The 14311-nt window shown below is 35.1% G+C and overlaps 1 protein-coding gene across 1 annotated transcript in view; it reads left to right on the top strand.

Annotated features, from left to right (window-relative positions):
- The window catches only part of LOC123700751 (HEAT repeat-containing protein 5B), a 29594-nt gene that overhangs the window by 9275 nt on the left and 6008 nt on the right, over nucleotides 1-14311 (top strand). The window contains exons 18-34 of the mRNA XM_045648069.1: nucleotides 133-307; nucleotides 1538-1804; nucleotides 3626-3815; nucleotides 4908-5071; nucleotides 5418-5556; nucleotides 5931-6113; nucleotides 6425-6540; nucleotides 6742-6853; nucleotides 7480-7661; nucleotides 8259-8383; nucleotides 9486-9606; nucleotides 9888-10176; nucleotides 10739-10894; nucleotides 11693-11791; nucleotides 11932-12055; nucleotides 12341-12492; nucleotides 13793-14089. Coding sequence (XP_045504025.1) covers nucleotides 133-307; nucleotides 1538-1804; nucleotides 3626-3815; nucleotides 4908-5071; nucleotides 5418-5556; nucleotides 5931-6113; nucleotides 6425-6540; nucleotides 6742-6853; nucleotides 7480-7661; nucleotides 8259-8383; nucleotides 9486-9606; nucleotides 9888-10176; nucleotides 10739-10894; nucleotides 11693-11791; nucleotides 11932-12055; nucleotides 12341-12492; nucleotides 13793-14089 — 2891 coding nt within the window. The remainder of the gene's footprint in view (nucleotides 1-132; nucleotides 308-1537; nucleotides 1805-3625; nucleotides 3816-4907; nucleotides 5072-5417; nucleotides 5557-5930; nucleotides 6114-6424; nucleotides 6541-6741; nucleotides 6854-7479; nucleotides 7662-8258; nucleotides 8384-9485; nucleotides 9607-9887; nucleotides 10177-10738; nucleotides 10895-11692; nucleotides 11792-11931; nucleotides 12056-12340; nucleotides 12493-13792; nucleotides 14090-14311) is intronic.

Consider the following 14311-nt stretch of genomic DNA (forward strand, 5'->3'; position numbering starts at 1 on the left):
TTTTTTTAAGTTAATCTTCACAAGTACCTCAAAAGTTCACGGGTCATCCTCCTGAAATTTATTTTATTGTACTTTTACGTTCCGCGAATTTATATATTTTATATTAAAAATTTCTCTGAATATTTATTCCAGACAACAAATGCTAGAACACTTTGCAGAATGCATCAAAATGTCGAAGGGCACTCGTCAAGAGGCAATACAAATAAACGTTTACACTGCCTTGTTGCTGGCCTTGCGTACTCTCGCAGAAATGAAAACTTCTCTGGGGCAAGATGCTGTTAAGACCACGTGTACTGAGCTTATTATTGTAAGTAACTTCATTGATAAATGTCTCGTTTAAAAAAATTTAATCATGAATAAAAAAAAAATGAGCACTTCTTTCGCCTATATTTTAATAGTTATAAATATTTTTTTCTGAAGTCTAAGAAATGACTGTTTTTCGTTAAAAATTAATAAGAACACTTTATAAAATTGTTAAGTGTATAAATGTTTATTTTTTAATTTTTTTAGACTTATTTGACATTGACCATATAAGAATATGGTTATTATAGGTAAACCAGAATCTGATGGCAATTAGGGAAATCAAAATTTGGAGTGTGCAACCCTGGGGAAAATGGACTGAACGATCTTGATACTGCATATTTTTTATTTTGTCCTCAATATCATTAGTCACATTACATAAATGGACAATACTGTACTTAATAATGAGATATCCACTTAATATTATGTAGGTACATACTTACATGTATAATATACAATTATACATATTACTTTTATACAGGTAATACATATTATTATTAACACATACCTATATTTGTATATTATTCATTACCAGTATGCCATGTGAAAATATCAATATAATCATAATGTAGATCAGAACTGCTCATAATTTTTTATAAAATAAAATAAAAAATAAAATAAAACTATGTTTATTTTCCTAAGTATTAACAGATACACACATTATAAAATTGACTTGGACAGCTTGGACTTGACTATTAGCCGTATTGGAAACTCCTGTAATAAGTTTTCATAAAATTATATTCTAATCAACAAACAATATTATAGTTACCTACGTATAATATTATTTTAATTTAAAGTATCAAAACGGGTAAGTCCAATGTACCAATAAAATCTTCAAATTTGAAAATTGTGATGTGTTTGACCCTTCTTCATCGAATTTTTTTCTATACATATTATAAACAACACCTATTGCTTGTGATCGCAGCAGCTTTTTCGACATTTTCGAAGATTTTTTAGACAAAATCCTAAAATTATTCATCAACTGCAAAAAAGACAAATAATTTGACAACCAATTTGATAGTTGTCAAATAAATTGCCACATGAAAATCTTTTATTTCTTAAATATAAATATGCCATCAGATTCTGGTAGACCTATAGTTAATATATGGTTATGGTTATAAGTCAATATATGGTAATGGTTACTAGATTATTAACGTGCAATTATACTTCACTTTACCAATCCAATTAATTTTTTAATTAACGAACATACATTAAAAACGTGTTGTTTTCTATGTAGTCTGGTCTATCAGCGAACAGCGCTACAGTCCGCGCCGCAGCCGCTTCGTGCGTAGGCCGGCTGTGCGGCTGCGTGTCCGAAGCGGAGAGCCAAGCGCTCAGCGAGCGGGTGATAGCGCTGGCGCGGAGCAGCGCTAACCGTCCAGCGCGCGCAGCCGCTGCAGCCGCTGTGGGCGCCGTGCACAGGGCGAGGGGCGCCACGACCAGCGCTGCAGCGCTGCCGGTGCTGCGGGCGCTCGCGCAGGACACGAGCGCGGTGGATGTACAAGTGAGTATGGGAATTATGTAGTGCTGTAGCCCGATAGATATTGTTTTATTTTATTTATTGAAGTGAAACTTCTTTATCGGGGTTGGAAAAAAAATTAGTGTAACATCTTTTCGTTACGCGTGACATTTTTTCGTTACGCGCCATCTTTTTCTTATATCACCACGCGTGATTCGACGTATTTCTGTAAAGTTGCATATAGTAAATGATTTTTTGAAAAACAAGGTCATAAAGAAGTTTCACTTTTTACGTGTGTACACTAGTAAACGCACACATTTTGATTTGTTAACAGATGTACATCTTATTCATAATATACTTTGAATATGTAACATAATTAGCATGCATATCGAGATGTAGATCCAGTTACAGGCAAATACAACATGCATGCATTTCATAAAAAATTATCCCACCAAAAACATTTTCATGTAAAATGTTGCCAAGACGAGCCCATATGACTCGCACTGTCAAAAAGTTATCAGATCTCATGTAGAGCCAAGCTTTTAACACTACACGCCCTAACTCTACAAGGCCTAACTTCACAAACTCTACACCTTAGTCAAAATATGTGGCTTGGCCATTTCGCTACATTCACATCGGCGTAAGGTGAAAAATTAATTCACTTTTGTGTTATACAATAGTTCTTGTAGTAACGAACGGCCAAGCCACATATTTTGACTAAGGTGTAGAGTTTGTGAAGTTAGGCCTTGTAGAGTTAGGGCGTGTAGTGTTAAAAGCTTGGCTCTACATGAGATCTGATAACTTTTTGACAGTGCGAGTCATATGGGCTCGTCTTGGCAACATTTTACATGAAAATGTTTTTGGTGGGATTTCATTTCTTTTTGTAAGTTGTTTGTAACAAAATTTTAAATGTCGATTAAAGTTTTATTTATTTCTTTTTTTTTAACAAGGAGTACCTATACAGTATACATATATATATCTAGGGGAACCAAGTTTTAGATTATTAGATTAGACCTCTAACGTCATCAAAATTTAATTTAAAATTACAGGTCTCATACAAACTCCCATCCCCTAGTTTAAGGGGTTGGGGGATGAAAGTTACAAGTTTCATAATTTTTTTGTTGTTTGTGTGCTAATACTAGCTTACATACAAAATTTCAGCTTTCTAGGACATTAGGAAATACCTTAAGAATTTTGATGATCATCAGTGAGTCAGTGACGAAATTAGCGTTTTTTAGATATAAATAAAATCTGAAGTATAAAAGCTAATGTAATTAAAACTTAATATATTCAATAAGTCCGCTATTGACAATATATCCCGAAAATTTTGTTGATCTAGCATAATCCAAACCCAAGTTATGAGGGTTCAAAAAAACGTCGAAACGCTTCGAGAAAAGGTAGGTAGTGCCCGCTTGTTCGCTTGGCTCGTCTTGGCGGGGGCACTACCGTGCCCCCAGATCATTAAATTTTTGTTTTTTTCAGTGGTTTATAACGATATGTGCAAATTTTTGTGAATAATCAAACTTTATAAAAAAATATTTTATTGTGTTTACATGTTACTTATTTTTCTATTCTTTGTCAAGTCGGTAGACGACGCGTAGATTTTTATTTTTCTCTCAGTAGTCCAAGTGCGTGCGAATCACGGATTCTCACTAGTTATCCAAATCAAATTTTCCATTTTTTTAAGCTATTGCATAGCTTCTATCGCGGGCCTTGAGCGCGGGGACCGAATCAAATTCCGTAACGAAAAACCTCACGCTCCCCACTCCGATGGGCGGAGGTGTGGTTTTAAGGCATAGCATGCAATAGCTTTACCGCGGCAGTCCCCGAGTGACACACGTCGTTTTTTTTTACTTTTTTACTTAGGTGTGGGCGATCCACGGGCTGTCCGTGGTGGTGGACGCGTCGGGGCCGATGTTCCGCGGGCACGCGGAGTGGGCGGTGGGCGCGGCGCTGCGGCTGGCGCTGAGCGCGGCGGCCGCGCCCGCGCCGCTGCACCGCGCGCTCGCCCGGCTGCTCGCCGCGCTCATCACCGCGCTGGGGCCCGAGCTGCAAGGTTGTTTGTGAAGTTTTTGTATATTTGGGTCATTTTAATAATTGGGATATCACATTTTTTATTATAGTTCTCTTTCAAAGTTGTGATACGTAACATCTGTCAGAATCGACATTCGAAATCGAAAATTTAACATAATTCCAAAAGTTTTCAAACTTCGGTCAAGTGAATGGTACATTGGGACGACAATAAATCTCATTTTGCAACCTTGTCCGCAGTCCGGAGCATTGTTAAAATTGCAATTAAATGATTTTTTTGCTGTATGGTCGTGAAAAAAATTCCAAAAGTTCTGCAAACTTGGGGAAGTTTTCGATATAATATTTCGTATCTTTATTTTGTATGTCGACGGCGCTGGCGCGCGGTAAATCTCTAAACAGATTATGTTTGCGCCAGTTTAATTTAATTTATAATGAATTGTATTATTATATTGTATAAATAAATAAATATCACGTATTTGCAACCAATCTAAGTGTACGAAACATTGTTAAAATTGCAATCAAATTATTTTTTGCTGTATGGTCGTGAAAAAAATTCCAAAAATTCTGCAAACTTGGGGAAGTTTTCGATATAATATTTCATATCATGTATTAAATTTGCAACCAATATCAGTGTACGGAACACGGAGAAGGTTGCAAAATGAGATTTATTGTCGTCCTAATGTACCATTCACTTGACCGAAGTTTGAAAACTTTTGGAATTATTGTGAATTGATTGTCTTGACTGACTGGAGTGGACAATCGAAAATCAAACTCAAACTCAAACATTTATTTATTCAATTAGACTTCTTCTAGAAGCACTTTTGAATCGTCATTACATATTTTTTTACATTTACCACCGATTCGGAAAGCAATATCTATGGAGAAGAACCGGCAAGAAACTCCATAGTTGCTCTTTTAAAATCATGTCCATATACAATTTAATTATACATTACATGTTACTTATATCTAACTACATAATATGCCAAAGAAACATTTTTTTTAATCGAAAACCTTGTTCTTACGCGACAACCTTCCACGCACATTAAGAATTTTCGATTAAAATAATGTGCATGGTTTACTAGTACATCAATAACTAAATCCTGTATACCACGTGCAGCGTGCAGCGGCGCGGTGGGCCGGTTCGTGTGCGCGTGCGCGGCGCTGCAGGAGAGCGGCGCGGGGGCGGGCGGCGCGCGGGCCGAGGCGGCCGGCTGCATGCAGCAGCTGCAGATGTTCGCGCCGCAGCACATCACCGCGCACGCGCTCGTGCCCGCGCTCTGTGTGAGTGCGCTCTTATAGTTGCCAGGATAGGTTTTGTGATTTAATTAAAATTTGGGATGACTTATTTTTAAGAATAATTATAGTGTGTAGTACTATGATAATAATTGACTTATTTTGATTGAAAAATATAACTTATCAGATTGCACAAATAAATGTGTTTATCAATTTTAATTTTTTTACTGAGAGAAAAATGATAATCTATTAAAATATTTTGTATGTATGTCACGCAGTTGAATATTATAAAATATAGTTGCCCCGCAATTCTGAGCTCTAATGTTTTTTAAAAATCTTAAATTTACTCGCTGAATAGTATAAAACATATAAAATTATATTTATTATATTTTAGCGTGACTTATCCTCCCCGGAGCTATCTGTTCGTCGCGCGGCGTTGTGTTGCCTCAGACAGCTGTCTCAGCGGGAAGCGGCTGAAGTGTGCAAATACGCTATGTTGGCTAAAGACCACGTGCCTGTTAAGCCGTATTGTGGTATGTTATTTATTCCTAGTTATATTGTATTCACCATCTATAATCAAATTAACAATAAAACAAAAAACTTACTGTTAATACATATTTCGGTTCACACTTCATTCAAAGTTTTCATTGTTAACTCTAATGTTCTTTGCATTAATAATAATGTGAGCAGTACTTTTTTTTTATTATTTATGCAATGAATATAAAAAATTAATTCAGTATTTTGAAATAAATTAATTTATTCAGGATTGAAATTTACTTTGTCACAGACGCATATTAAGTTAATAATGAATCTTTTCAATATTAACTTAATATGCTTAACTTTCAAATCTTTTTTAAGCAGTTTGTTTAAATTTCGTATTTTAATAATATTTTTTTTCTACCCCCAGGTGTAGTAATAACAGAGACAGGATTACCCGGGGCACTTTTCGCATATCTAGACACGGAAAGAGATGAAAGTGCGATATCATATGCCCGGGATACACTAACTTGCTGTTTGTTGGCCGCTGCCGCCAACGGCTCTGTGAAGGAGTGGCTCGCGTTGGCCAAACGAGTGCTCACTGTTAAACTTGGTAAGTAAATAAGAATTTCTAGAAAAATCTATTTAGGTATATGGATATATAGAGAGATACGTGAGAAATTATCTGTCTGGAATACTCTAACCTGCTGCTTGTTAGCCCTTGATCGGAATCTCTAAAGTGTATTTGCGCAAATATCTTAAAATATTATCTTTGTCAAATTAGGAACATTACACAGGATTTAGTAATTTTTATAATGATTTTTTTAAGTTATTGATAGTTTTTCAAATAGATTATTTTCTATGGTCAATAAAGATATGCACACACTTATAACTAATAAACTAATTAAATATTTTTTCTCATAGAGGATAGCCACAACCCAGACACCGACGATCTTGAAGGCGATGATGATCAAGCAGAATTCCACGCGGAGTCAGAACAGTCGACTCATCCGGCTGTTCAGCCAAGATGGCCGACACGGGTTAGTAATGCTGTTAATATTTCTAGACACGACACAATAAATATAAAAATATGATGAATGAGTATTGTATACTAGGGTATTAAAAAGTTTCTTATTTGAATTTATATTTTTTGGTTTTTATGGCATTCAAATGCTTTATAAATTTATAAGTTTCTTATTTAATGTGAAAAAAAATAATCTAAAGAATATGTAATATTTTAGGTATTCGCAATGGAGTGTATTCAGAAAATAATGTCAGCTTGCGAGGCGACTGGTGAAGCGGCGCACTTCGATCTTGTTAAAGCGAAAGAGAAGTTACAGAAAGATCCTACAGGTAGGTGTTTATTTTTTAACCGACTTCAAAAAAAAAGGAGGAGGTTATCAATTCGGGCGGTATGTTTTTTTTTATTTTTTATGTATGTACACCGATTACTCCGAGGTTTCTAAACCGATTTACGTGATTCTTTTTTTGTTCGATGCGGGATGGTGTCGAATTGGTCCCATAAAAATTTTATTCGGATAGGCCCAGTAGTTTTTATTTTATGAGCATTTTTGTCTGTATTTGTAAATGTTGCAAGTGCAAGTTTCAAGTCGGTTGTTTTTAACGCAGTTATCACTTGTTTATTTTAATGTTTAAAAAGTAGTAAAATCTTTTTTATATTATGTAGTACCTATTTTGTCACTTTGTCTTACCATTGTAAATTTTCAATTTATTTATTAAGAAATTTAAGAGCTAACTTAGTCATATGCTTTAAGAAAGATTATTTTTTAGGGTGTTTAGACACTATAATATCAGCATATTCAAACATGTATTTTACAATATTGATCAACCTAAGAATAAACCTACCATCATCATATTGGATTTTTTATTTGAGACATTAAAATACTGTATCATATCACATTCTCTGCTATAAATTTCACGTTATTTCTACTATAATTCATTTTTACGTCTTTTTTTAGGCGATTATCTCTCCCTACACCTATCAGACTTGGTTCGTATGGCATTCGTCGGTGCGACAGGAGAGTCAGATGCACTAAGACTATGCGGGCTAAAAACACTGCAAATGATAATACAGCAATACGCGAGGGCCCCTGAACCAGACTTCCCGGGACATTTGCTTATGGAACAGTATCAGGCTCAGGTATGTTTGAGAGATTGAATAAAAAAAGCAGTATATAGTTGTATTTTTGTTGGGATAAGTGTGTGTTCAAAATTGTTGTGATACATGTAGTATTTTTGAAGGTAGTTGAATTGGTACTAAGTCGAGTGTATTTTTTTAAAAGTATTGTTTGTAGTGGTCTTTTCTGATACAGCCTCATTGTGTGCTTCTTTATCAAGTTTCGTTTAAAATATAAACTAGATTTTGATAAAAAATGTGGTTAAAAATGTTTCGGAATTGCAGACACAAGTGAAACTTACTTAACCGAATCCAAAAAAAGGCTTTAATAAAAAAATAAAATTACCACAAAACGATTCAATCATAAAAGAGAATTCGAGTGCATATGCATACTGCATATGCAACTTTTTTCATATTACAGGGAACATTATCACCAAGTAGGGTGATAATGTTCCACCAAGTAGGGTATAAACTCTAATATCCAACTTTTTAGCGCACGCAACCACACAGTAGATAGTTTGTTTTTTTTATATGAATTTACCCTGTATTAATTTATATTGTTGTGTGTTGATGCTTTATTTCTTTCTAATATATAGATAAATACGTATTTATATTAAACAGGTGGGTGCAGCAGTACGTCCAGCATTTGCAGGTGACACGGCCTCGCACGTGACAGCGGCCGCTTGTGACGTGTGCTCTGCGTGGATTGGCTGCGGGGTTGCTAGGGATATTAATGATTTGCGCAGGTCAGTGTGTGTGTGTGTGTTTGTTTTATTTTTATTTTTTTATGGAGAAACAGACAAAGGTTGTTGAAAAATTGTCATGTTCAAATGGTCAGCACCGCTCATAAGCATTCTGACGTGATTGTTTTTGTACTGATTTGTGTGCTAATACTGGAAGGCAGTTTGTAGGAGGAAGTAATTGATGAAACTCGATCATCTTAATATATATAAATCTCGTGTCACAATGTTTGTCCTCAATGGACTCCTAAACCACTTAACCGATTATAATAAAATTCGCACACCATGTGCAGTTCGATCCAACTTGAGAGATAGGATAGTTTAAATCTCAAATCGTTTTAGAGAAAGCGGGCGAAGCCGCGGGCGGTAAGCTAGTTTTTTTATAAAAAATTTCAGAGTATTAACATTATTTATGATCGTTGTGTTCTTAAGTGAACGACCAATTGGTTGGTAAATATTTGGTGACCCCTATGTACGATTCACGCATATTTTATTACTCTGCCGCGGAATAAATCACACAAATGAAATAAAAACACTTATCATAAATTTAATTTTATTCATGAATTTCAATTTATTATTGGCTATGTGCGAAGTGGGTGGTAGGGAACGGCAAATCGACCGTAGCGCACGACGTGGCAGAAATGTGAATTAATTCTGGGCTGTCATGTGTCAAATTGCTTTATTTTCATAACTTCCTTTATAATTTTAAGTAAAAACATAAAAATTAGCGATATGGGTCATAGTACATGCTGTGTCGTAAATTGTAAAAACAATGGGAAAAACAGTTCCTGCAAGTTTAATTCGTTTCCAACATCAAAGTGGACATTACAGCAAAGACAAAAATGGATAGCTGCTGTGAAGAGAAAAAATTATTTTTCACCAGGAAGAAAATGGCTAGGTATAATATACACACTCACTTTTTTACACTATTTTTTTCAATTTCGTTGAAAAACTAGTCGAAAATCAATATCACAAAAATATCTTATCATCTAGTTGACATCAGTTGAAATGATTTGACAGATGACAAGTCCTGAATAGTTGCGGCCACTAGGGGCGCTGTCATCGCGCACACAACGAATAATAATAATTCGCAATTTAAAATTTTTAGAGTCCATCAACTACTAGTTTCCAGTTTGGATAAATTGAACAAGAAAGGAAACACGACACTGATATACAATGAAAGTATGGCGACATTGGAAAAGTTATCTATTCTGAAGGCATGGGCTGAAGTAAGTTACATTTATTCAATTATTGATATATTTTAATAATTGTTTTATTTATACTTAATATTAGTTTCAAGCTCGTGTCATTTTAAATGAAAAAAAAAATAATCTTTATTTTTTGTCATCAATAATAAATAAATAATTCATGGCTGATTCTACGCGTGTTTATAATATCTAAAATTACCCTCTATTTGAGATTTTTCAAGAAAAAAATGCTGCATTTTAGTTCAAAAACAGTTTTAAATATTTTGATTGAAATACAATAATTCAAATATAAAAATTTCTAGGTATATATAGTAGCAATGGTGAGCAACGACAGCGCTCCAGGCAGCTACGTGAAACAACTCGACACTAAACTGATCAACAACAAGGTCGAAATCGCAAAATGGCGGAACCAAGTGATGCAAAACAATAACGAGATAGATAACGCTATTATTGACCAAGAAGAAGATGACTATGGTGAATTTGAGTCGAAAGGAGAGAGTCTGTTGAAGTTGGTCGAACCAGAGTTGGAAAGTTTGAGCGAGAATTGGCTGGCTGCGTTGAGGGATCATGCGTTGTTGAGTTTGCCGCCTGGTGAGATTTTATTGTTTTAATTTTATTGTTTTTAGGCAGAAAAGTGGTTTAACAATGATGATATTGTATTCGATATTAATATGTAATTGGATGAATAATACACCGATATTGATGGTATATTCGTGTAAATTGTTTTTTTTCTGTATTATTAATTCTTGAGAATTAATTGTAAATATTTTTTCGATATTTTTTTTGTATCTATTGTACATTTATCAGCTGTTTATTTTCCAAATTCTAACAAAAAGTCGTTATACTTTTTATTAAAATCATGCTTTACATTAAAACCTTCATCGATAACGTTACTAATAAAAAAAAAAAAATGTGTGCGTGTACTAGTGTATACACGTAAGAAGTGAAACTTCTTTATGACCTTATTTTTCAAAAAATATTTTACTACCTGCAACTTTACAGAAATACGTCGAATCACGCGTGGTAGGGATAAGAAAAAGATGGCGCGTAACGGGAAAATGTCACGCGTAACGAAAAAATGTTACACTAAATTTTTTTCCAACCCCGATAAAGAAGTTTCACTTCAAAAACTTTTATTATTTTTTCTTCACAGAGTTCGCGTCGCAGCTGCCGCACGGTGGCGGCGCGTTCTACGCAGCGGAGACGGCGGAGGCGTCCCGCGCGCACTACGCCACCGCCTGGCCCTCGCTGCTGTACGCCGCTGCGCTGCGGTACAACGCGCACTGTGCGGACACGCATACACATACTGGTAATTATTTCTTACGCCACCACTCACACGCACGTTGATGCTATTTGCTTTAGGGCCGATTTTTCAATGCTTGGTTAAAACTTATTCGTCCAATAAAGTATTACACGATAATATTAATATGTCACATGTAAACTGTCAATTGCGGGCAATAAGAATACATTTTAAAATGGCAGTTTTATACATTATTCGACGAATAAGTTTTAACCAAGGATTGAAAAATCGGCCCTTAGATAAAGATATGTGTAGAGGAGTTTGTGGGACGCTAAAGTAGAGACGTTTAGCCGCGAAATATTAGCAAGGAGACGGCGGAGGCGTCCCGCGCGCACTACGCCACCGCCTGGCCTTCGTTATTGTATGCCGCTGCACTGCGGTATAACGCACACTGTGCGGACACGCATACGCATACTGGTAATTATTTGCTGTAGAGTTATGTGAGGGAGAGTGTATGGGAGGATAGAGTAGGGACTGGGATACTAGCTTAGAGACATCTCCTGTCTGGAAATAATATCAGGGAGATAAATAAAGACGTAATGCTTGCGTGACGCATTACCACCGCCTGGTTCTCCTTGTTGTATGCCGCTGCGCTGCGGTACAACGCACACTACGCGGATACTCATACACATACTGGTAATTATATTTTACCCCACCATTCACACGCACGCATACTTCTAATCTGTGTTCGTTAGAAAGGCTCTGTTTTTTTCACTCTGTCATAAAACTAACCGGTATATGGACGATTTCTTTATAATTTTTTATTCGAAAATTGTTCACCCATAATAAAATAGACGTTTGTTACAGAAAATTCCGATAACAATGTTGACAACAAAACAAATAAGACAGAAAATGGAAACTTTGAATTCTACGAACCAGTTGATGAAAGATTCCACCTTCTTTTTGGTAAGTTTCTTTACTATAATTAAATATTCCATTTACGTTTTACACGTTTCAATTTAAATGTCATCGCAAATATAGTCTCTAGAGTCTAGGAAATAAAGTGCTATTTAATAATGAATGAAATATTTTTTTTTATTCCTCAGGTATATGCATGGAAGCACTATGTGCACAACGCGACATGAGCGTGGAAAATACAATATCCGTGTTGTTGTCTCTAGTTACATTACTAGATGCACCTGAAAATAGAGCTCGTCTTCTTAAAGACAGGTATTTTTAGCATAAAACATGTTTAGCAGCATTTTTAGTATGTTTAAGCGAATATTTTTTACCAAATTTATATTGAAGTGAAACTTCGTTAGGCGCGTTGAGAGTACGATTTCAAAGTCGCGTCATGGCAATACCGTCACGTTATGGAGTAAGGCGACCAATTTTGGTATCTTTGAATCTTGCTAAAGAAGTTTCACTTCTGACACGTGTGCTCGGCACTTTTTTTAAACAATTTCTCTTTGAAATTTAGTTAATATTCTATGTATGTATATTACTGGTTTTCAGAGCGTTAGCAATAGAATTATGTCAGATTATACATCGCACTGGTTTAACACAAGAAAGCATTGAGGCTTTGTTATTGGCTGCGGATGTTCTGCAATTGGTCATAGTTGGCGCTAGAGAGCAGTTGCATGAGCAAATGCAGCTGAAAATTAAAGGTTTGTTCTATTTTATTAAGGGCCGATTTTTCAATGCTTGGATAAAACTTATTCGTGATTATAGGTAAACCAGAATCTGATGGCAATTGGGGAAATCAAAATTTTGAGTGTGCAACCCTAGGGAAAATGGACTGACCGATCTTGATACTGTTTATTTTTTATTTTGTCCTCAACATCATTAGTCACATTACATAAGTGAACAATACTGTACCAAATAATGAGATATCCACTTAATATTTTGTATATAATATACATATGTATATTATACATGTAAGTAGTACCTAAATAATATTACTTTTATCTATGTAATACATATTATTATTTACACATACCTATATTTGTATATTCATTATCATTAAGCCATGTAAAAATATGGATGTAATGATAATGCAGATCAAAACTAGATAATGCTAATATTTTTTTTTATAAAATAAAATAACAATAAAATACAATAAAACTATGTTTATTTTCGTAAGTATTAACAGATACACAAATAATTATAAAATTGACTTGGACAGCTTGGACTTGACGCATAGCCGTATTGGAAACTCCTGTAATAAGTTTTCATAAAATTATATTGTAATCAAAAAACAATATTATAGTTAGTTACCTACTTATAATATTATTAATTTTAAGTATCAAAACGGGTAAGTCCAATTTACCAATAAAATATTCAAAATTGGAAATTGTGATGTGTTTGACCCTTCTTCATCGAATGTTTTTCTATACACATTATAAACAACACCTCTTGCTTGTGATCGCAGCGGCTTTTTCGACATCTTCGAAGATTATTTAGACAAAATCCTAAAAATTATTCAAGAATTGCAAAGAAGACAAATAATTTGACAACCATTTTGATAGTTGTCAAATAAAATTGCCATATGAAAATCTTTTATTTCTTAAATATAAATATGCCATCAGATTCTGGTAGACCTATAACGTATTCTAATTACTCGTATTTGACAGTTCATGTGACATTTTAATATTATCGTGAAATATTTTATTGGACGGATAAATTTTATCCAAGCATTGAAAAATCGGCCCTAAATTAAATGATATTATTTATAGAATAAGTTAAATATTTCTTATTTTTTGGAATAGTTTTCCCTTCTTAACGATTAATGTTACGTATTTCAAGCAGAGTAAAATATATTATTAGCAATCTATTATCGTAACTACCAACTACAGAAGCTTTCTCTAGGCACTTTAATCAATGTCATACAATCTGGAATATTTCTGCGCCCTATTTAATAGTTACCACCTGTTCGTTTCCTTTATTCAATAAATATTTAATTTTCAGAATTAGCGCCCAACGATACGGAAGGTTCAATCCCTCAATCCGTACTAGAAGCAGTCCATACACTCGGCGAAGGTGGACCTACCGGAGACCTACCTCCTGGGAAATCTCTTGTATTCGCGTGTCTAGAAGTTTGTCTATGTCTTCTAGTGCGACGGTTACCAACCCTCAGCCCGTTGAAGCAAACAGGGCGAGTGGGGGTCATAGGGGTTAGACGGGGGTTGGGGGTTCACGGGGATACGCTATTGGTGAAGAGCATGATGGCCATGTCGGAGCTGACTTCGTTGACTAGTCCACAGGGTGAGTGAAATTGTTGGGTTGGGTTAATAATGGGTTATTGTTCACATGCGTGTTTGGGATTGTTTTAAAGCCTCAGCCCCCGCAATCACAGACACAATAGAAAATCTATTGTGTCGCGGTCTCATCAGGTCGCTCGGTGGTCAATGGGTTAATTGATATTTAAGATATAATACAACTTTGAGTTGTTAATTTTGTTTTTTTTTATATTGAACCATTTTGAGC

This window comes from Colias croceus, chromosome 20, assembly GCF_905220415.1.
Source record: "Colias croceus chromosome 20, ilColCroc2.1".
Classification (NCBI taxonomy): Eukaryota; Metazoa; Arthropoda; class Insecta; order Lepidoptera; family Pieridae; genus Colias; species Colias croceus.